We start from the raw sequence: 22,979 nt of genomic DNA, 5'->3' as shown, positions 1-22,979 counted from the left end.
CCACCTTCCAGATACTGATGACCTGAGGATATCTCATCAGTTATAAAGTCTTGGAAAACCCCTTTAAGTAGGGCTGGCCTTTCCCACCAAGGCAGTCTAATGGCAGACTGATTGTGTGGTACGTACAAGCTGCAACTTATCGAGTGGAGTGGCCATATATTGCTGACTTTTGGTGCAAAAAATTTATAAGGTAGTTGCTAATAAAGCACCATCTCCTTCTTAGTGATTATCCGCATCCCGGTCACACCACAAGCATTATATATGATTTTCATCATTAAGGCCCAATTCACATGACCGTATGTATTTTGCGGTCCGCAAAACACAGATCTGCAAATAATACGGATGCCATCCGTGTCACATCGGTATAGCATCTGCTATATTTGCAGATCCATTGTAACAATGTCTATACTTGTCCGCAAAACAGACAAGAATAGAATATGTTCTACAGAATGGACATGATGTCTGCATTTTTAGATAAATAATCTGTATATAACAAATGGACAACAAAAGTGTTAGTAACCCCACTAGAGATATTATGTTTGAAAATGGGAAGAGATTTCTGCATAAAGAAGGAAAACATTGAAGGGGTTCTCCAGGAATGATATAAAATGGCTGCCAGCAACCTGCCTAGTCATGATGGTATGTCATAGGCAGGATCCCTTTACTGCCATCTATTCTAGAGCAGTGTAGTTTAACCTTACTCCATTACCCCTTGAGGCAGCTCTGCAAGTGGAGGCAACCAGTACACCTCACATTCTAGGACAAGTTGCTTGCATCCATTTAAAATCATTCTGAGAGAACCTAAGTACTTAGGAGCCTATTCAGAAGCATACCGACTGAACACTGCCATATGGTTCAATTCACATGTTTGATTTTCAACATGGACCTTTGTCTGTGTAGAGAAAATTCTACCATGCACTACTTTGGTCCAGTTCTCATGTCAAGTCAATGGCTCAACTAAAAAAAGAACAGTACACATTCATCATCTGGACACTTAACCCATTTAGTACCTTCTGTTTTTAGCAGATGGAACATGAACAAGTTTTACATCGCTCCCCTAAATTAGCTTCTAATTTTTCACTCTTCCTTCAAAATGTATTAATGTTTTATACAGTGAGAAACATAAGTATTTGAGCACCCTGCGATTTTGCAAGTTCTCCCACTTAGAAATCATGGAGGGGTCTGAAATTCACTTTGTAGGTGCATTCCCACTCTGAGAGACAGAATTTAAAAAAATATTTCAGTAAATCACATCGTATGATTTTTAAAGAATTTATTTGTCTTGCACTGCTGAACACCTGAGAAAATCAGTGTTAATATTTGGTACAGAAGCCTTTTTTTGCAATTACAGAGGTCTAACGTTTCCTGTAGTTCTAGACCAGGTTTGCACACACTGCAACAAAGATTTTGGCCCACTCCTCCACACAGATCTCCTCTAAATCTGTCGGGTTTCGGGGCCATCGCTGGGCAACATGGAGTTGCAGCTCCCTCCAAAGATGTTCTATTGGATTTAGGTCTGGAGACTGGCTAGGCCACTTCAGAACCTTAATATGATTCTTACGGAGCCACTCCTGGGTTATCCTGGCTGTGTGCTTCGGGTTATTGTCATGTTGGAAGACCCAGCCACGACCCATCTTCAATGCTCTGACTGAGGGAAGGAGGTTGTTGCTCAAAATCTCACAATAAATGGCCCCATTCATCCTCTCCTTAATACAGTGCAGGCATCCTGTCCTCTTCGCAGAAAAGCACCCCCAAAGCATGATGTTACCACCCCCATGCTTAACAGTAGGGATGGTGTTCTTGGCATGCAAATCATCCTTCTTTTTCCTCCAAACACAACGAGTAAAGTTTAGACCAAAAAGTTCTACTTTCGTCTCATCTGACAACATGACTTTCTCCCATGCCTCCTCTAGATCATCCAGATGGTCATTGGCAAAGTTCAGACATGCCTGGACATGTGATGACTTGAGCTGGGGAACCTTCCATGCAATGTATGATTTGAAACCATGACGGCGTAGTGTTCTACCGACAGTAACCTTTGAAACTGTGGTCCCATCTCTATTCATGTCATTGACCAGCTCCTCCCTTGTAGTTCTGGGCTGATTCCTCACCTTTCTTATCATCAGTGATACCCCACGAGGTGAGATCTTGCATGGAACCCCAGTCTGAGGGAGACTGACAGTCGTCTTTAGCCTCTTCCATTTTCTAACAATTGCTCAAAAATTTGATCTATTTTAACCAATCTGCTTAACAATTGCCCCGTAGCCCTTTCCAGCTATGTGGAGGTCCACAATTTTGTCTCTGGTGTCTTGCCCATGGTAGTAGTCGACGTCTGACTGACTGCGGGGTGGACATGTGTCTTCAAAGAGCTCAAACAGGTGCTACTAAGTTAGAATAATGAGTGGAGTAGAGGTAGACATTTTAAAAGCACAGTAACAGGTATTTGAGAGCCAGAATTCTTGCTATTTCTCAGGTGTTCAAATACTTGTGTTCAGCAGTGCAAGACAAATACATTCTTTAAAAATCATACAATGTGATTTCCAGATTTTTTATTTTCTTCTGTCTCTCAGAGTGGGAATGCATCTACAATGTGAATTTCAGACCCCTCCATGATTTCTAAGTGGGAGAACTTGCAAAATCACAGGGTGTTCAAATACTTCTGTTTCTCACTGTATATATGTGGTTAGTTAGTCTATGACTGGTACCTTTGCAGACGAGCTACACGCAAGTCACTGTCGTCACTTCCTCTGAAGCCTTTGGCAAAAGGATTATTTTCAATTTTCAATTGTGTAATCTAAATAAGACATAAACACACAACTATATATAAATAGTAGTCAACAGTATATAAAATAAGATTCCAGGCATTTCTGGGCAGCATAGTGGCTCAGTTGTTAGTGCTGGGGCCCTAGTTTTGAATCCAGCCAAGGGCAACATCTGCATGGAGTTTGTGTATTTGTGTGGGTTTCCTCCCACAATCGAAAGACATATTGATAGGGAATTTAGATTCTTAGCTCCATTGACCATAGTGAGTGACCATAAAGCGGGCAGTGAGTGACCATAAAGCGCTATGGACTATGTCAATATTGTAAGTAAGATAATGAAATACATTTGTGTTATCAATTCTCCAAACTGAGGAGTGTGACGTCAGATGACAAGCTGATTCACATAAACAGTTTTGATAGAGTTTTGTGAGTCACAGGGTTAGCTAAAACTATATTAAAAACTCCTCCAGAAGCCACAATGGGTCAAACCGGACTTACACAGTTAGAGTAGAGAAGAGCTGAACATGAACAGACTGTATCGAATAATGAAAAAGTTGAACATTGTAAATAAATCATATTTAGTGTAAGAAACATAAAGCAAAGAAATGAAGTACTCAACTGGGTCTTGTGCTTGATAGTGTATAGGAATTGTGGTGACTTGTACATTGGTAAGTGACTATAGTATATTTGTTTTTAGAGAAACATAGTAAACTAACATAGCTACCTGCTGACTATAAAACTTTTTTCTCATAAACATTAATGGGTTTTTCCAGCCTCTAGATCAGGGGTCAGCAATGTCTGACACGCCAACTACAACTCCCAGCATGCCCACTAACTTTGCTAATATTAAAACTTCCATATATATGTTAAATGGAAGTTAGAAATTGTAGTGCTGGAGGTTGCTCACAAACTGCTCTAGATAGTATTGACTTATTTGCAGTTAATTTATCAGTCACAGAAAACAAAGTAAAAAAACGTAAAATTATTTTTATTTTATTGTTCAAGTAATATAGTATAACTACATGAATTTGCTATTACCGGAATCACTCTGACCCGCTGAATGTAGTTATTGATGCCACTTAGTGAACACCGTCAAAAATAAATTAGCAAAATGGTGAAATTGCAGTTTTGCTTTATCCCCATCCCCCCAAAAAACCCGAAAGTAATTTAATAAATTATATGTACTCCAAAATGATTTCTATAAAAACTACAACTCATCTTGCAAAATTCAAGGTCTTACACAACTAAACAGAAGGACTAGGTGCTATGCAGAAAATTAGACCAGGTCAGACATTTTTCATTGGTCACAAGGCTGCAACTATGACTTTCTATACGAACTTACTCTTTGGGTTATTATTTCCCTCCCCTCCTTCCCTCACACGAATAAGAGGCTAGAAGCTATTATGTTAATTTTATATAATAATATTATAAATAAACAATACTGAAAGAGTAGGACTCTTAGAAATCCAACAGTTGGTTTTGAAGCAGTAATGGCACCAACAGACCCCATAGACTTATAATAAAGTCTATTGGGTTCTGTCACGGTGTTAGTCATATTGACAGAAAAAATGCAGTGCTATATTATCCATCAAGAATTTCTGAATTTGTGATAGAGGCTCCAAGCTTTTAAAATGCTTGAACATACTACATAGGGTACCTCCAATGATGATGATAGCTACATCAGAAGTGTTTGTGGAAGGCCAGGAGAGTGCCTGGCCCAGTGGCTTAGACCACTATACAATGCCAGAGGCCTTTTCTCTGGACCAGAAGAAGTCATTTGACAGCAGGAAAGCAGTCATCATCACTATGGTAACCATAATTCCCCAAATTCCCAAAATTTTGTCGAATCGATTGTCAGATTCAGTTCTGTCCAAATCAAAAGTGCCCCAATTATCCTGAAGAGTTGTGTCTAACAGTCTGAGATCTCCCAGGGCTGTTTCCAACACCTTTCAAGCTCTTTAGTGCCAATACAGCTTTAGTAATAACAAAGTGACAGTGACATATATAACTATGGGTAAATGGTGAATAGCCAAGTGGTAATAAAACACACTGCACTGTCAGATTTTTTATTTTATTTAAAATGATAAAAAAGTATCTCTTTTTGGTAGAAGATACCTTCTGTTGGATTCATGTAGAATTGATTCACTCATCTCTAGGAACTGCATCTATTGCATCTGGTTTGTTATGGTCCCAAAAACTCAAAATACTGTATGCTGAACAAAGTTCAATGTGACCCCATACGGAATGAGTTTCTAAATATCTCAATAGTACTACTGAGATACTCTTAAAAGAAATCCAAGGACAAGTGATTTAATATTCACTGTTATATACACTGAGATTATGTAGGTTACAAATCATTAGTGGTATGCACTTAAGTTAAAAAAATGGTGTCAGATTAGGCAGCATAATAAATGTCAATTGATTTATCTTTCATATGGTGAGTAGAGAAGCATCTGCTTAGTTTTTCTGCATGGCACAGCATTCGATTCCATAATTACTAGGTACCAACTCACTTTCCTAAATATGTGCTTCGATTTGACAGAGTTGTAAACCTGGAGTTTTATGGCCACCCTCTTCATAACTTTTCTGTAAATACATGTGCTGTAATTACTTTTCACCTTAGATTTATGACCAAGATTTTCTCATCATTATTAGATTTGTTGCTATGTTTGAATGACATATGAGGCTTTATGGGGTTGCAGAGTCATTATTGCAGAAGGGACACATTTTCCTACTTTATGTTGTTATTTCCAAATGTTTAAGAAATACATAATTTCAATGCAGCCTATAAAATGACAATGATCATAATCTGCCACCATGTAGATATAACTACAAAGATGCTAAATTTCTACAAACATAAGCGCCCTTACATATTAATTTTTCCAAAAGTATTTACACATCAAAACACTTTTGAATAAAATAATTTGTTATGGTTAGCTACAGTAGTACATACAGTAGTGGCCTTAGATCGCCATAAAGGATAAGATAAGATGCCTTTATTGTCACTGTACAATACAATGTAAAACAATGTACAATACAATGAAATGTTGTTTGGAGCAATCCTAGATGCTATGGACAGAGGAACAAGAACTGACATTTAAACTAAAGCATTACACTAGAAAAAAAAAAAAACATTGCACTAGAAAGCATTACTATTCACAGTTCACAGCATATATATAGCAAGAGCAAAGTAGGAAGTGCTTGTGAGTATATATACACACTGATTCAGACACCACTGCAGACAAGAGGTCATCATGGGTTCATGTATGCAGCAGTCACTTTCAGTCTGTGGTAGTTTTTATCCTAGGAAGGGGCAATAATCTCCGAGCATTTAGGAGACTGATTGCTTTGGGGTAAAAGCTGTTCTTCAGCCTAGTGGACACATTAGATCTGCAGTTAAAACATTTTTGACTATGACAGACTGACTATGGATAAAGTTCAGTGGAAATGTTGGTCTAATATGTTGAATTGTCTTGGTTGTTGTTAGTTATGTAATTGGCTTACGACCAACAACAGGCATGCACCAACTGCTTATCATTCAGGGTTGATCTGTGAAAGTTGTGATCCTCACAGTGGTTTGGAGGTAGGGAAGGCCAGAGCAGAAGACACAAGCAGTTGGTGCATGCCTATTGTTGATCATGAACAACTTTACGATTATGCCAATGACATACCCACCTCCAAACTAGTGTTTGAATATTCATCTTATATTCATCGAATATTCGTGAATATTGTATTTATCGCGATTAATATGCAATTTAATAATTTGCATATTGCAATTTTTAAGCTTAGAATTAGAAGTTATAAATTATAACTTCTAATTGCCTTATAACTTAATAATAAGGCAACTTTCCTATTCTTTAATCTTGGAGATCTAGATTTAACATGAATAAAGCGCTATATTCTATGTCTTTGTTAATAAAAGAATCAAGATAGCGAAGTATTCTTTATTCTACATCAACGAAGATAGCGAAGTATTCTACATCAATGAAGATAGCTAAGTATTCTACATCAACGAAGATAGCGAAGTATTCTACATCTTCCTCAATTTAAGTTATAATAGCATTGCGATTACAACTTAGGCGATTTTGATAATGGTGGTATTGGGAGAATTAACGGTCGGATATAACGAATATAGTACTATATCTAAGAATAGTGGATAATAAAAGTTGGATTCGCAATGCGGTTAATAATAATCGCAAACATTATCGCATTGCGATTACAAATTAGCACTGCTAGATTCCATATTCGTTAACTTCGTTAATTCTAGCAAGCTGACCCATTCCTTTACGCTGGGTTCAGACCTGAGCGTTCCGAAAGGAGCGCTCTGTATGCGTGCTTGTATGGGCGTTTACAAGCGCGCATACAGAGACAGGCGTGCACACATTGTCGCGCGTTCCCGAAAGTCTATTGTACGGGAACGCGCGACAAACGCTCAAAAGAAGGGTCAGGTACTTGTTTGAGCGTCGGGCATTTTACAGCGCGATCGTACGCGCTGTAAAACGCCCAGGTGAGAACCATGCTGATAGGGAAGCATTGGTTTCTCCTTGTTGTGCGTTTTACAGCGCGTAGGAACGCGCTGTAAAACGCTCAAGTGTGAACCCAGGGTTAGAGACCCAGCAGCAGCTACAAGTTAAAATCGCAATGCGATTTTAACTTAGACCTGGTTTACTAAATTACTTTAAATTAGTGAGGATGACGAATATATTTATTAGTCAAAACGAAATATTCTCCATCTTTGCTAATTCAAGAAAGCCAACTATTGTAAAACAGGTACAAGTTAAAATAGTTATGTGATTTTTTTCAAGTTATATTATTTGCATTGCGATTGCAACTTGATTCTCACATCCGACAGTACATTCTAGCATGGAGGCGTTCCCATAGTGATGGGGACGCTCCATGTGCACAGGAAGTAGATAGAGGTGGCAACGGGCACTGACTTGAGTGAGCAGGGAGCAAGGAATCCTCTCTTAAAAGTACTGCTTTTGGACAAAGCTAGGGTAACAATAAAACAAAAAAACAAATATTCAAAATAGCAAATATATAGCACTATATTAGAAATATTTGCGAATTAGCGAAGTGCCGATATTCGCTTAAAAATTTAGATATTTGAATATTCGCGCTCAACACTACTCCAAACTACTGTTGCACAGAATGACAACCATCACAGGTCAACCCTCAATGATAAGTTGTTCAGGCAACAGCAGCCTAAATTCTCTAGTGTACAGGTAGTTTAGCTGTGTACTCTTACTCACCTTGTGATTTTGATAAGAGGTCACTGATATAAAGGATGTCTCTGAAAATACATGAGTACAGAAAGCTGTGTTCTTGGATCCAAATGCATTGTTTTCATCCGCTTTGACTATATGTAGCCTCGGCTGGTATTTATGCATGGAATTTAAAATAATCTGAAATAAAAAAAGCAAATAAATGGCAAATATATACATGTACATCATGTGAGTATGTTTTATCTATAAACCATCTTCATCAGAAGGAAGTGCAATATTATACACATGAAGAATAAAGAACATCATTGAAGTACATAGAACATCATTATTGAAGTACTGTATATGTAGTATACTATACGCCTGAGAGACCAATTTTGGGACATATGAATTATAAAAAAATTCCAACAAGTTCTAGAATGTTGTAACAACTTGTTTTACTGTAGATCCTGTTGTATGAAGGACATTTTATTTGTAAAAAAAAAAATTCTCCTGAAACCAAAGTTTCAGTTAGCGAAAAGATTTTATATAACTGGATGAACAAAGTAAAGCCATGCTTTTCCCATTAGCCTCATCAAGCCCTTATATTCCAGAATACATTTATATTTCCAGATTAGATTAAGGGTGCTGTATATAAAGCAAGACATAGCAATTTTTCCGATAGTTTTCAAAAGAAAGAATGCTGTCAGATCACATAATAAATGGCTAAACATAAATGTCCCCATCTGTGGAATCAGAATAACAAACAATTTACATCTATAGTCAGTTTTAATGCTGGTGTAATAAAAATATTAAGGCTAAAAGAATGTGTAATGCATAACAAGTCTTGGAGAATAATAGCAATAAATGTCGAAAAAAATATTTAACTTAAACGGGTTGTCCAACAAAAAATATTCTGCAGATTTCAAACCAGCACCTGGATCTGAATACTTTTGTAATTGGATGTAATTAAAAATTAGTTATTCACTAAAATGTATCTGTATAGAGCCACATGCTATTGATTGTTTTTTTCCCCATTATTTCTTTGGCTGACTGAGATGGCCACACATGTTCAGTTTGATCCTTGAACTGCCTCCTGAGCTGTGATAGGGAAAAATCAGTAGCATAATGGACACATCCCCTGAGCTGCAGCAGAAATAACAATCCCATTGAGCTTCCTCACCCAGACATTTCATGCTCTGATGCTCTCTCTTGCCCTGTAAAACAGGCTAGGGCAGTGTTAAAGCCCGCTCATTAGTGCTGGTGACGTCACCGACAACACTGCTAGGCCGAAGCCTCCGCCTAACAGTGTAAAAATGTAAACCAAAAATCCCTTGCCCTGCAGGATTTTTTGTGTTGGTGCACTTTTAACCACTTAGTCTACTTTCACATTGGTGTTTTGGCTTTCCGTTTGTGAGATCCGTTCAGGGCTCTCACAAGCGGTCCAAAACGGAGCAGTTTGCATTCTAATGCATTCTGAATGGAAAAGGATCCGCTCAGAATGCAGCAGTTTGCCTCCATTCAGTCTCCATTCTGCTTTAGAGGCGCTTTGTCTGTCTGAAACTGAGCCAAATGGAATTTTCTCTGACACAATCTGGCACAATAGAAAACGGATCAATCTCCTATTGACTTTCAATGGTGTTCAAGACGGATCCGTCTTGGCTATGTTAAAGATAACACAAACAGATCCGTTCTGAACGGATGCAGATGGTTGTAATATCTGAACGGATCCGTCCATGACACGAGTGTGAAAGTAGCCTTAGTTGACATAATTAATTTTAGCCTTAAGGACCAGAAGCATTTTCCCCTTCACTGTTCCAACAGTTGCAACTATTTCATTTTTTCTTCTAAAAATGTTTTTATATTTTGTGGGATTTTTTTGGTACATACAGTGTCTTAAATAACTTTTATTATTTTATTTTTAGAGGGAAAGATAAAAAGGAATTTATCAACAGCGTTCGTGATAACTTTATTCTGTGTGTCAGTACAATGATAATAATGCCAAATCACATGGCTTCAATGCATGTAGGGTTGTGGTCCTGGTCAAGACAATCTCCTGAACTCCAAACTGAATGTCAGAATGGCAAAGAAAGGTGATTTAAGCAATTTTGAGTGTGGCATGGTTGTTGGTGCCAGACGGGCCGGTCTGAGTATTTCACAATCTGCTCAGTTACTGGGATTTTCACGCACAACCATTTATAGGGTTTACAAAGAATGGTGTGAAAAGGGAAAAACATCCAGTATGCGGTAGTCCTGTGGGCGAAAATGCCTTGTTGATGCTAGAGGTCAGAGGAGAATGGTCCGACTGATTCAAGCTGATAGAAGAGCAACGTTGACTGAAATAACCACTCGTTACAACCGAGGTATGCAGCAAAGCATTTGTGAAGGCACAACACGCACAACCGTGGATGGGCTACAACAGCAGAAGACCCCACCAGGTACCACTCATCTCCACTACAAATAGGAAAAAGAGGCTACAATTTGCACAAGCTCACCAAAATTGGACTGTTGAAGACTGGAAAAATGTTGCCTGGTCTGATGAGTCTCGATTTCTGTTGAGACATTCAAATGGTAGAGTCCGAATTTGGCGTAAACAGAATGAGAACATGTATCCATCATGCCTTGTTACCACTGTGCAGGCTGGTGGTGGTGGTGTAATGGTGTGGGGGATGTTTTCTGGGCACACTTTAGGCCCCTTAGTGCCAATTGGCCATCGTTTAAATGCCACAGGCTACCTGAGCATTGTTTCTGACCATGTCCATCTCTTCATGACCACCATGTACCCATCCTCTGATGGCTACTTCCAGCAGGATAATGCACCATGTCACAAAGCTCAAATCATTTCAAATTGATTTCTTGAACATGACAATGAGTTCACTGTACTAAAATGGCCCCCACAGTCACCAGATCTCAACCCAATAGAGCATCTTTGGGATGTGGTGGAACGGGAGCTTTGTGCCCTGGATGTGCATCCCTCAAATCTCCATCAACTGCAAGATGCTATCCTATCAATATGGGCCAACATTTCTAAAGAATGCTATCAGCACCTTGTTAAATCAATGCCACGTAGAATTAAGGCAGTTCTGAAGGCAAAAGGGGGTCCAACACAGTATTAGTATGGTGTTCCTAATAAATCTTTAGGTGAGTGTATATATATATATATGGGGACATTTAGTAAAAAGTATATCACTACTATATTCCACAGCACTTTACAGACATTAGCTTCACACTGTCCCTTAATTGGGCTCAATCTAAGTTCTCTATCAGTATGTCTTTTGGAGTGTGGGAAGAAATCGGAGTACCTGGAGGAAACCCATGCAAACACAGGGAGAACATACAAACTCTATGTAGATGTTGTCCTTGGTCAGATTTGAACCCAGGACCCTAGCGCTGTCTTGTTTGAAAGCTGGCATTCCAAGCCTTCATTCCACTATCTCCACTATATTGAAAGATATAACTGTTAGAAATCAGGATGACTGAGTGAATGAAGCTGAAAATGAAAGTAAAAGCAGGTTTCATTGATTTCACTCCCAATTCGATTTCAAACAGCTACTGTATATCTCAGGAAATAGTAAAGATAGTAGTGATTCTGGACTTGTTTTAAAGCTTGAAATGTCCATATCTCTAGCTGCTAGCAATCCCGATATGAGAAGCTATAGCAGTCCCTCTTCCCTCCTCTCCCTGCTGCCTGAGCCATTCTCTGACTGAATTGTTAAGTCATTTTCTCAAATCTGCAGCAGAGCTTGGGCAAAACTGTTAGGTGGCTAAACAAACATAGATTTAACCCAACGTCATGGAAACTACTGCGTTCCCGCAATTTGACATAATAGTACGTTGAGGTGATCGGGTGTGCACCGGAGCGGTGCACGCATGATCACTGCAGAGGCCCGGCAGTCCCTGGTAGCCAGGCCCCTGCTGTATCCGCTGGCATCGCTGTAAAAGCCGATGCTGGTGAATTAACCCCTTCTATGCCGCGGTCCGCACTGACCGCGTCATAGAAGGGGTTTGTGTTGGGTGAGTGAGCGCATCAAGTCCCTGCGCTGCTGTGGCGAGGACTAGATGTGTCAGAAGGCAGCCCGATGCCGTGCAGAGGCTGCCAAATGCCCTGCACGGCATTGGGACGTACTTTCTACGGGTGCCGAGGAGCTCAACCTGTTTGTGTAGTACTCACTGTAGTACACGAACAGTCAATGCATTACAATACAGATGTATTGTAATGCAATGCAGAGGGGAGCAGACCCCCAAAAGTGAACATCAGAAATAAAGTAAAGAAAAAAGTTAAAAAAGTGTTTTTAATAAAATTTATAAAGTAATAAAATTAATAAAGTAAAAAAAGAAAAAAAAAGCCCCTTTCCCCTTATTTTATAATAAAAAACTGAAAAACATATTAGGCATCTCCGCGTCCGTAATGACTGGCTCTATAAATATATCACATAATCCACCCTGTCCGACAAACACCATAAAAAATAAATAAATAAAAACAGTGTAAAAAAAAGCCATTTTTGTCACCTAAAATCACAAAAAGTGCAACACTTTCAAAAAGGTGTATGTCCCAAAAAATGGTATAAATAAAACCGTCGCCTCATTCCAGAAAAAATTAGCTCCTACCTAAGATAATCGCCCAAAAAAGAAAAAAAATATAGCTCTCAGAACATGGAGACACTATCATTTTATTGTTTTAAAACTGCTATTATTGTGCTAAAGCGAAATACATTTAAAAAAATAATAATATTTGGTATCTCCACGTCCGTAACAACCAGCTCTATAAAAATATCACATGATCTAACCCCTTAAAAGACTAAAAATAAAAACAGTGTAAAAAAATATGCCATTTTTGTCACCTTACATACACAAAAATTGCAACACCAAGCGATCAAAAAGGCATATATTAAAGAATAGGTCCATACAAGATACAGTAGATGCATGTGGAATATGAGGAGAATCACATGCCTGTTTCATTTAGTGACTTTTGGATTGCTGCCATTCATATACAGTAGAGCAAGTACTTTATTAAGTACCTTATTTTGATATTATTGCAATAAAATTACAAGCACTTCTGAATTTCTCATTGATATTTTTTGTGGATTTTTTGTTTTTAATTATTTTATGCTTTTTAAGTACTATTGTAGAATTTGAATATACATTCTAAATTATAATAGTTTTAAAATAAGTAATTTGGGGAGGGGAATAAAAATAGTTTTTTTACTGAATGGCCAAAGAAAAGTTAAAGGGTTTGTCTGGATTCAGAACTGAACCTGGACATAACCTCATCTTCAATCCGATGCTTACCCTTGCCCTGTGCTGAATTGCTCAGGACAAGGTCTGTTTTGCTTACATCCTCACTATTCTAGGCGGAAGCTTCCACAGTGATCCTGGTGATGTCACTGGCACAAATGAGTGGTTTATAGCACTGACCTAGGTTCTAAAACAGCCTAGGGAAGTGTGATAAGACCTATCATTTGTGCCGACGATGTCACTGGGCTCACTGCTAAAAAGTCTTTGCCTAGCATACTCATGTAAAGCCCAGGAAGCATGATGCAGCGCAAGGCAAGGGAGAGCATTGGAGCAAGAAATGCTCTGATGCTCCACTCATACATGCTAAATGAGTGAAGATGAGGTTATATCCAGGTTCAACTCTGAATCCGGACAACCCCTTTAACAAATAACGCAGAATATTTCTATGTAAATGTTTTTGCATGCTAATGAGATAATTATAAAATTCAGCCTCTCATAACAAAGCAGCTACTGTAGTATAAGATCTAAATGGCCAACGTTGACTTAATACAGTATGAGAATCCCCAAGCATGAAATCAATAGTCAACTGAATGCTAAAGAAGATGGAATCTAGTGACCTGCATCCAACATAGTTTTTGTTTTCCTGAATGATGGTAGAACTATTGGCTTGTATGCTATATTTATATGAACTGTATGAGTATTAAATGTCACAAGTATCTGTGTCTCAGACAAGGCAGAAGCTGATGACCATCTGGCCTTAGGAGTAACAGCCAATAAAACGTTTTCCCTATTCAATAGTAGTACTGTTATTTTTAGTAGTTTATTCTCATCAAATTGCATAGCACATTCACACCATGACAAAAATGTGAGAATGTTAATATGACTCCGTCTGTGGTCAGGATATAAAATTCTCACCTCCATCTTAAAGGGCTTTACCTTAAAGTGTCCATCAGTAGTGTAAGTCAACCTCAGAGAATGCACCAATAGAGTATTTGTAGTCTAATAACACCACAAAGCAAATAAACAGTTGTAATGAGGTTTATTATAAGTTGGCAAGTAAATGATTAAAGTGACCATCCAGTTCTAAACTCAAATATGGCTATATATTGGAAATGTATAGTCATCATACCAGAATTATTGTGCCTCTGTTGCAAATATCTTGTTCCCTGATTCTGGAGGGCAGCTGGAGTCTAAGTTTTGCTCTTGGCAAGTTCAAGAAACGTTCTTCCCTCCTCTACAATGTGATATCCTAGGCACTATTTTATTCTAGGATAGTGGAGAGGAGGGAGAAAGCTGAGAACAGTTCCATTGGGAAGTCTAAAACTCCAGCAGCCTTTTTGTGGAGACAGATTCAAGTCTAGTTCTCAGCAACAAAGGCACTATAATTCCAGCGGATGGCACCATGTACTGTAATAACTTTATTTCCAGTATGCTAAAAAAAAACTACTCAACAGAGAAGAAAATATTTTTTGCATAATAATGTTCTTCAAAACAATGACATGGCTCACACATATTACATATTCAGCCATACACAATGCACAAACGTTTATGTACATAAATTGTACTCCTAAAACAATAATGTATATAGTAGTTATAATATTTATTGGAAAACACCCACCAACCTACACCTCAAAATGTATACATACAGAAATACATATGAAAAACACTCCTACAGAGCCACACATGTCCCTTATGGAGAGGCTGAACAGACTCTGGCATCTCCAGAAGTTGCCAATGCGTTTCTCCAATGCCATTGGTTTGGGAGGAGGCAAATACAGGAACAAAAACAAAGATTACATTTATTTGAACATCCATATTTAACTACAAAGCATAGATGCATCAATGTTAATATGCACACAGTGCTAATTGTTGCTTAGGTATATTAGACAATTAATTTTGCAGATAAATAATATATCAACCAATGATTCACATAAAATCACTATGTTAAAGGTATGATCACAATAGTCCTCCTTGGGTCCTTTAGAGTCTGTAAAGGGGAGGAACAATACTATCCAACATTACTTTCCACTTAAACATATAAGGTAGATACAGGAATAGTTAAAAACATAAAAAGCTTACATAAAAATGCCATCTTTGCATATTGTGGGTATGGATGTCAGACATTAAATAGATATAATGCCACACAAATATTTAAGGCTTATCCAAATAAGACTGGACTGCCTTGTTGAGAAAATATCCATTAGGACTTAGTTGGTTTGTAGGCAAAACACCACCTAGCCACACAACTTGCAGATGCCAGGCAGGTCACCCTTATGGCACCGATATCAACATGCACATGCCAGGCTAAATAGAGCCACCCAAGTGCAGGTAAATAAATGCACAGGGCAAGCAATTCCTAATAGTACCAGAAAATAGGAGAGTAAAAGTCCTTATTATAAAACGCCAAATGTCTTCCTAAAGATATAATGATACAAAAATGGCTCCCAATAGTAGTTAAGTGAAGGAGACCAAACATGGCAAAATGGTTTTCCTATACTAGGGGTGGGCAATCTGTGGCATTCCAGCTGTTGTGAAAATACAATTCCCAGCATGTTTCATTTATTTCTATGAGAGTTCTGAGAAGAGCAGAGGAAGTATGCATGCTGGGAGTTGTAGTTGGAGTGCGGCAGATTGCCCAGAGACAGCACTAAGTTTAAGACTGCATCTCTGATTACATAAGATGGGAGGCAGAGGCCTCCACTGAGTATACTAGTTATACTGCATGGAAATGGTGAGACTGAGTCACAGAAACCGTGCCAGGTTTAGGAGTGCATATTTGATGAGATCCGCTATTCGACATGGCATTATAACTAGAGATGAGCGAATTTCTCAATAATTCGATTCGGTCGGTTCGACTAATTTTCCGAAAAGATTTGATTCCATCAGAATTAATTTGTGGTGAATTGCATAAAAACAGCTATTTCCTGGCTGCAGAGAGCCTGCATAATCTTGTAGAACTCTGTGCCTTGCAGTTACATGCATAGTTGGTAGTTAAACAATACCTTGAGTCAGTATGACACGCAGATGACAGGCGTCGCTCTTTTAATCACTGCACACTTCACTTCTTTGGGTAGTTATGGGGCCAAGGATAAAATAAACATAGGCACATCAAATATTTAGACCAGTTTCCCGTCTGTCACCCGACCCGGGTTTCACCTTCGTTTCGTCAGGGGAACCCCTGATGAAGTGAAGGTGAAACCCGGGTTGAGTGACAGACGGGAAACTGGTCTAAATATTTGATGCGCCTATGTTCATTTTATCCTTGTGAGTATAATAAAAGCTGATATAAAACATCTACTGCGGTGCTACACTATTCTTTGCTCCTTTCGTTCTAACAACTATAGGACAGACGAGTAACAGTGAAGTGTGGAGCACTAAAACAGTGATTGGTGCATTTCTGAAAGTCTACATTTGCTGAAGTGGTCAGAGTGGCACATGTGGAGGAGCAGCGCGGTTTCTATCTTGTGAAGTTAAATTCAGTGTGAACAGGACCCACCACACTCGTAACCTGCAGCACTCAAAGAAGAATTGACAATTTGGAATCTGCTATTGTAGTTACTGGGCCAAAACTGACCAAAAACTCAAGTGTGAACTCAACCTTACAGGTCAATGTTAGCGTCTGATATAAAGAACCGTGCAGAGGCCCAAGATCCTACTATAACGTGAAAGAGCTCACTTCTTTTACACCGTCGTCAGCTGATACCACATAGATGTCTACAGAACCTGTTCTATTAAACAAGTAGAGCCCCCCTGACAGAGTGGAAAGGGTGTCAGCAGTAAGTTTGTGTTGACGTTACTGATTATTTTGCCCTTCCTCTGATCCGTCACCACAATAGCCCCCCAAAAAAAACGGATCATGTCTGTTGAGCTTCCGCCTTAACTTGGTCAGCATTTGGTCAGTAATCCATCAGTATTGCTAATGCCAAAAAAATACTGGAGTGGATCCAAAACAGAGATGTTATGTGAATGGAATATTTGCATGTACTCTGTGTTTTGTACCCACTCTTTTGGCTACGAAATCATAAGCCAATTCTGATGGGACCATATAGGCCTTACAGCTGCTAAACAGACAGGATTCATTGTGTGTCTCATTTTTTCCTTCCTTCTGACATCAGAAGAAAGGTCAAATAAATGATGATGTCAACAAGGCCAAAAAAACAAACTAGTGGCCCAGTCATGAAGTGTGTGTGTGTGGGGGTAGTAACAGCATAATAAGTACACAGAGTGGCCCAATGACATAGTGTGGAGGTAGCAGCAGCATCAGGAGACCACAGAGTGGCACAATGACAGATTGTGGAGGTGGCAGCAGCATGAGCAGGCCACAGAGTGGCAAGGTGACATAGCGTTGAGGTAGCAGCAGCAGCATCAGGAGACCACAGAGTGGCAAGGTGACATTGTGTGGAGTTGGCAGCATCAGGAGACCACATAATGGCAAGGTTACATAGTGTGGAGGTAGCCACAGCATCAGGAGACCACAGAGTGGAACAATGACAGAGTGTGGAGGTGGCAGCTGCAGCATGAGGAGGCCACAGAGTGGCAGAGTTACATAGTGTTGAGGTAGCAGCAGCATCAGGAGACCACAGAGTGGAAAGGTGACATAGTGTGGAGGTGACAGCAGCATGAGGAGGCTACAGAGTAGCAAGGTGACATAGTGTGGAGGTAGCAGCAGCATCAGGAGACCACAAAGTGGCACAATGACAGAGTGTGGAGGTGGCAGCAGCAGCATGAGGAGGCCACAGAGTGGAAGGTGACATAGTATGGAAGTAGCAGCAGCATCAGGAGACGACAGAGTGACCCGGTAACAGAGTGGGCAGGTGGATGGCACTAACAGTACCCGCTGACAGTGGTGGGGGTAAGAAGGAGCACTTTGCATCAGATGTGTGGCATCAGATGTGTGGCATCAGGCGGGTGGCAGCATCAGAATAGAAGCTGAGTCAGGTAGCCAGAAGAAACTGGTCTCTTTTGTCAAGGTTTGGGTGAGGCAGCATGGATGATCTAATCTGATGCATCAGGCATTGGTGGGAGGAAATCCTGGCTGATCCACGCCTAATTCATCCTGACAAAGGTCAGTCTCTCCACATTTTGGGTGGACAGGCGAGTTCCCCTTGGGGTAACTATGGTCCCCACTGATGCCACACTACTGGCCTGGCAGGACAGCTTTTCCAGGCCAAATTTGGCCAGTTGCGGCCACAAATCCAGTTTGGCTGCCCATGCCACCACCTGCTGGATCAGGCCCTGCTCTATGTCTAGCTGCTGGTGAGTAGTTTCTTCACTATGTGGGTGAAGAAAGCTGCTCATCATTGAATCTACACTCAGGCCCCCCAGCAGCCATGGCAGTGGAACGTGAGCACAGAGGGCCATCTCGGTCAGACCTGCGAGAGGATGGATGATGGCACAGATAAGCAGGATGTCTCTATAGTATTTCAGTTTGTATTCCCTCTCAGCTGGTGTGAAAAAGGCCCCCATTTTGGACCGGTAGCAAGGGTCTAACATGCTGGAGAGCCAGTAGTCATCCCTCTGGCGAATGGTGACAATTCGGCTGTCACTATGGTCCAACATATGGAAGGTGGAATTCCAACAGCTGGAAACGTCGCATATCAGTCTATGTTGGGGGACGCTGTTCTGCCGCTGTAACTCAAGGAGGGTGTGCTTGGTGGTGTACGAGTGACTGTTCATTTTTAGGATTTCTTGCAGATGGGTGGAAGACTTCAGGAAACGTTTGACAACCAGATTGAACACGTGCGCCATGCAGGGTGCATGGCTCAGCCCTCCTTGACGCAGTGCCGACACCATGTACTTCCCATTGTCGGTCACCATCAATACGGTTTTGAGTTGTCGCAGAGAAAGCCAGGATTCGATTTCTTGATAAAGGACCCAGAGAAGTTCCTCCCCTGTGTGACTCTGTTCGCCCAGGCAAACGAGGTGCCGAACAGTGTGACACCGCCGTGCCCTGCACATGTGGTATTCTGGTGGGGCAATGTGAATTGTCCCTGCAGTGAAGGCTGAGAACAAGGTGGAGGATGAGGGGAGGCAGAAGCGGACATTGTCGCAGGACCAACGGCATGACAACGTGAACGTCAAATAATGTTTTTTCCCCCCACTAATACACACCAAAAAGAGTCTTTAGAACAAATAACTGCGGCCGTGAATGGTAAATAATATTTTTTTTTGCCACTAAAACACACCAAAAAAGGCTGCAATTTTCTCACTTCACCACACAATGGCTAATAAGCACCTTTTTCCCCCCACTAATACACACCAAAAAGGGCTTTAATTTTCTCACTTCTCCACACAACGGCTAATAAGCCCTTTTTCTTTTCCCCCACTAATACACGCCAAAAAGAAGCTTTAGAACATAAAACTGCGGCCGTGAACGGCAAATAATATTTTTTTTTTTGCCACTAATACACGCCAAAAAGGGCTGTCATTTTCTCACTTCAACACACAACAGCTAATAAGCCACTTTTTCCCCCGCTAATACACAGCAAAAAAAGACTTTGGAACATATATATAACTGCATCGTACAAGGGCTAATGAGACCCCAATAACAAGAACGGTTTGCTGGACTTACAGAGGAAAACTTGAAATGAGCAGCAGTATAATGGCAATTTGGATCTGCAATCAGTGCAGCAAGGTGTAATAGGATTGTTCCTATTACCCAGGCTGTAAACACCCCTATTGAACCCTGTTCTGCTTCAATACTGTGTAATATTTCCTCCCTTTCCTTTCCCTACACTTCTAATGCTCTTTCCCTAAACTTCTATTGAGCAAAATATAAGTTTTCAAGTGGTTTCCTAGCACTGTCCCTAGCGCCTGATAATGTCTCTCTCTGCACTAAGTACACTGGAAAATGGCTGAATCCAAGATGGCTGAGGCTATTTATAGGGCTGGGGCTGAGGCTATTTATAGGGCATCACAGGGCTGGCTGCTGATTGGCCTAATGCATGGCATTGGTCCATCACATGATCCATCACCACGGTAAAAGATCATGTAATGGATCAATTGATGACCGGAGTGACGTCACCACAGGTCCTGTTCATGCACACAGCAAAGAAAGAAGACAGAAGAGATGCCGGCTGCGCGATCAAGTGGATTAAGGTGAGTTAAATTATTATTTTTTAACCCCTCCAGCTCTATTTTACTATGCATTCTGTATTCAGAATGCTATTATTTTCCCTTGTAACCATGTTATAAGGGAAAATAATAATGATAAGGGTCTCCATCCCGATCGTCTCCTAGCAACCGTGCATGAAAATCGCACCGCATCCGCACTTGCTTGCGGATGCTTGCGATTTTCACGCAACCCCATTCATTTCGATGGGGCCTGCGTTATGTGAAAAACGAGCATGCTGTGATTTTCACGCAACGCACAAGTGCGTGAAAATCAACGCTCATGTGAACAGCCCCATAGAAATGAATGGGTCGGGATTCAGTGCGGGTGCAATGCGTTCAACTCACGCATCGCATCCGCGCGGAATACTCGCCCGTGTGAAAGGGGCCTTATATATAGACAGCTTAAAATGTAACTACAGTTTCGTTATCATTATTTTATTTTTTTGCTAATGTGTAGGGACAGTGACAGGGAACATTTATTTAAGCAAAATGTTTATGTGTGGTAGAAAACTGGGTCTGAAACTGGCTCTTTCAAATGAGCATTGTTAAGGCACATCCGTCTTCTAGCAGCATAGGAGAGACGGGCTGTGCGGGAGCTGCGGGCCTCTGCCTGCCCTACTCCCTTACAGCCTTGTGGAAAAAAGAGCCTTCTCTGTTTATAAAGTAAATATACGTTCCCCATTTTATAAAATATGGACTTCTGCACTATTGAGCATGCTCACTGACCAGCGTGGCCAGCGCTGTCAGTGAGCTTTCCCCCTGCTCTCCCGACATGAATTGAAACAGCCGCCGGGAGCGCTGCCTGTGTGAGAGCTAGGCGCTCTCTACAGGCAGTGCAGAGAGGCAGGGGGAATCTCTTTTACATTATATAAGGACAGTTATGTCCCTATATACTGTATAAGAGCTTTCCCCTGCCTCCCTGCACTGCCCGTAGTGAGTGCTCTGATAGGCAGGCTTTAGCGCTGCCCCAACCATTTTATAGGCTAAGGAAGTGCTAAAGCCCGCCCATTAGTGCCGGAGATGTCATTGGATCTCCAGACAATGTATTTGCCCTGCACGATTCAGGTCAAAGGAAAGCAGCTCATATCAGGGGTCTGCCTGGGTGAAAATGGTGGATATGTCCGGGCTCAGCTCTGAACCCAGAAAAATTATTTAATTAGGGTGGAGTTGCTAATTGAGCCTTTATATATTCAGGGCTTACTCCATTCTGGTTGCTGGGTGTAGTGTTTGCCATGTGTATTTCCTTCTAAATATTATATATGCTGTTCTGTATTCTGAGACCCATAATTCAACAACTGTATCTTGTTTAAGTCAAGTGTATTTTCTGTCTATTCTGGGATCTGTAGTTTTTCTTGTTCTGTTTGTTGCTGTACTATTCTATTCTACTGGTTATTTGCAGGGTTCAGTTCAGGAAGAGTCAGTTCAGTATTGCTTCACTTCTGTTTACTGAAAATCATCTGCTATCTACTTGTATGCCATACATCTTCTATCCACTTAATTGCCGTGTTCCTCATTATTTTATCTATTGCTGAGTTTTATTGTTTTATAATTAAAATTTTGTATTTTAAATGATTTTAATTAATGAATGCATCTAATGTATATAAAAGAGAACCCAGGCCAAATATTATCTATATTTGTTATGCTTGCCAATTCTGTACTGAGTCTTTTATATGAGACAGCATCTGGTAGATAACAAGAAACAGAATTGGTATGTTTAAATGTGATCAAGCTTCTTTATCTCACAGGCAATGGCCTATACACACATGCATTGGGACAAAAGGAAACAGATCATAATAGAAACTACTCCATATATATATACAGCAGAAATATTATCCACATATAGGTGGATAGGAAAAACAGACTTTGAAAATACTTAAATGGATGAACTTATGCTTGCCCTCGGTAGTTCCTCCTTTAACTCTTCAATGTGATTTTTATTACTGATATATTCCAGATACTGTCCTTTACTTACCCTCTTGTAGAAAAAGGGTAGGCTGAATAGTAAGCCTTTATATCATGAAAAACTGACCAACAGATAACATAAATAAACATATTCACACATTTCTGTATCTGAAAAGCTTAGCTTACTATATTGTTTTAACCTGTACTCTTTTATTTTTAACTTTTCTATAAAAAAAGTGTAAATTAAGACACACAAAGAATGTACACATTGCTTAACTCATGGAAAACACAAAGGATGACATTTATCCTCCCCTGTGTTCCAGACTACTGGTGCCAAAAATTAGCAAAGTTTGGTGCACAATATAGTTGCGTAAAATCTTTCGACTTTTTGTTGGTTTCAGACACTGCTTGCCACTTTTTAAAGTGACGGGCGGTGTGGGGCAGCCTAGCCAGCCTTTACATTTACTATAGTCTAAGCCAGGAACGTGGCATAGATTATAGCGTATATCTACACCAGCTCACTTGCTGGTGTAGATCTGCACTTTGGCACATGGACTTGCAAAGATGCAACACAAATATTGATAGGTAGAAATGGCCTTGCGGTTCTCCCAGCGCTCGTTTCGCAGCGAACTTTGCGCATTCGCAATTCGCTAAACATGCGAACATATGGTGATGTCCGCCGGCACCATATTCTTTTGCAATGCGCCAAACTTTGACCCATGACACATCCATCAAGTGGGACAGGACAGCCAATTGAGACTTGTCA

At 40.3% G+C, this 22,979-nt stretch overlaps 1 protein-coding gene across 4 annotated transcripts in view; it reads right to left on the bottom strand.

Annotated features, from left to right (window-relative positions):
• The window catches only part of TBX4 (T-box transcription factor 4), a 170,931-nt gene that overhangs the window by 5,707 nt on the left and 142,245 nt on the right, over window positions 1-22,979 (bottom strand). For all 4 annotated transcript variants that reach the window (XM_044286597.1, XM_044286598.1, XM_044286596.1 and 1 more), the window contains exons 6-7: window positions 8,015-8,167; window positions 2,706-2,794 (exon numbers count right to left, since the gene is read on the bottom strand). In XM_044286597.1, coding sequence (XP_044142532.1) covers window positions 2,706-2,794; window positions 8,015-8,167 — 242 coding nt within the window. The remainder of the gene's footprint in view (window positions 1-2,705; window positions 2,795-8,014; window positions 8,168-22,979) is intronic.

The sequence above is a fragment of the Bufo gargarizans genome, chromosome 3, assembly GCF_014858855.1.
Source record: "Bufo gargarizans isolate SCDJY-AF-19 chromosome 3, ASM1485885v1, whole genome shotgun sequence".
Classification (NCBI taxonomy): Eukaryota; Metazoa; Chordata; class Amphibia; order Anura; family Bufonidae; genus Bufo; species Bufo gargarizans.
Note: the sequence above shows the minus strand (reverse complement) of the source record. Positions and strands in the feature narration are given on the sequence as shown.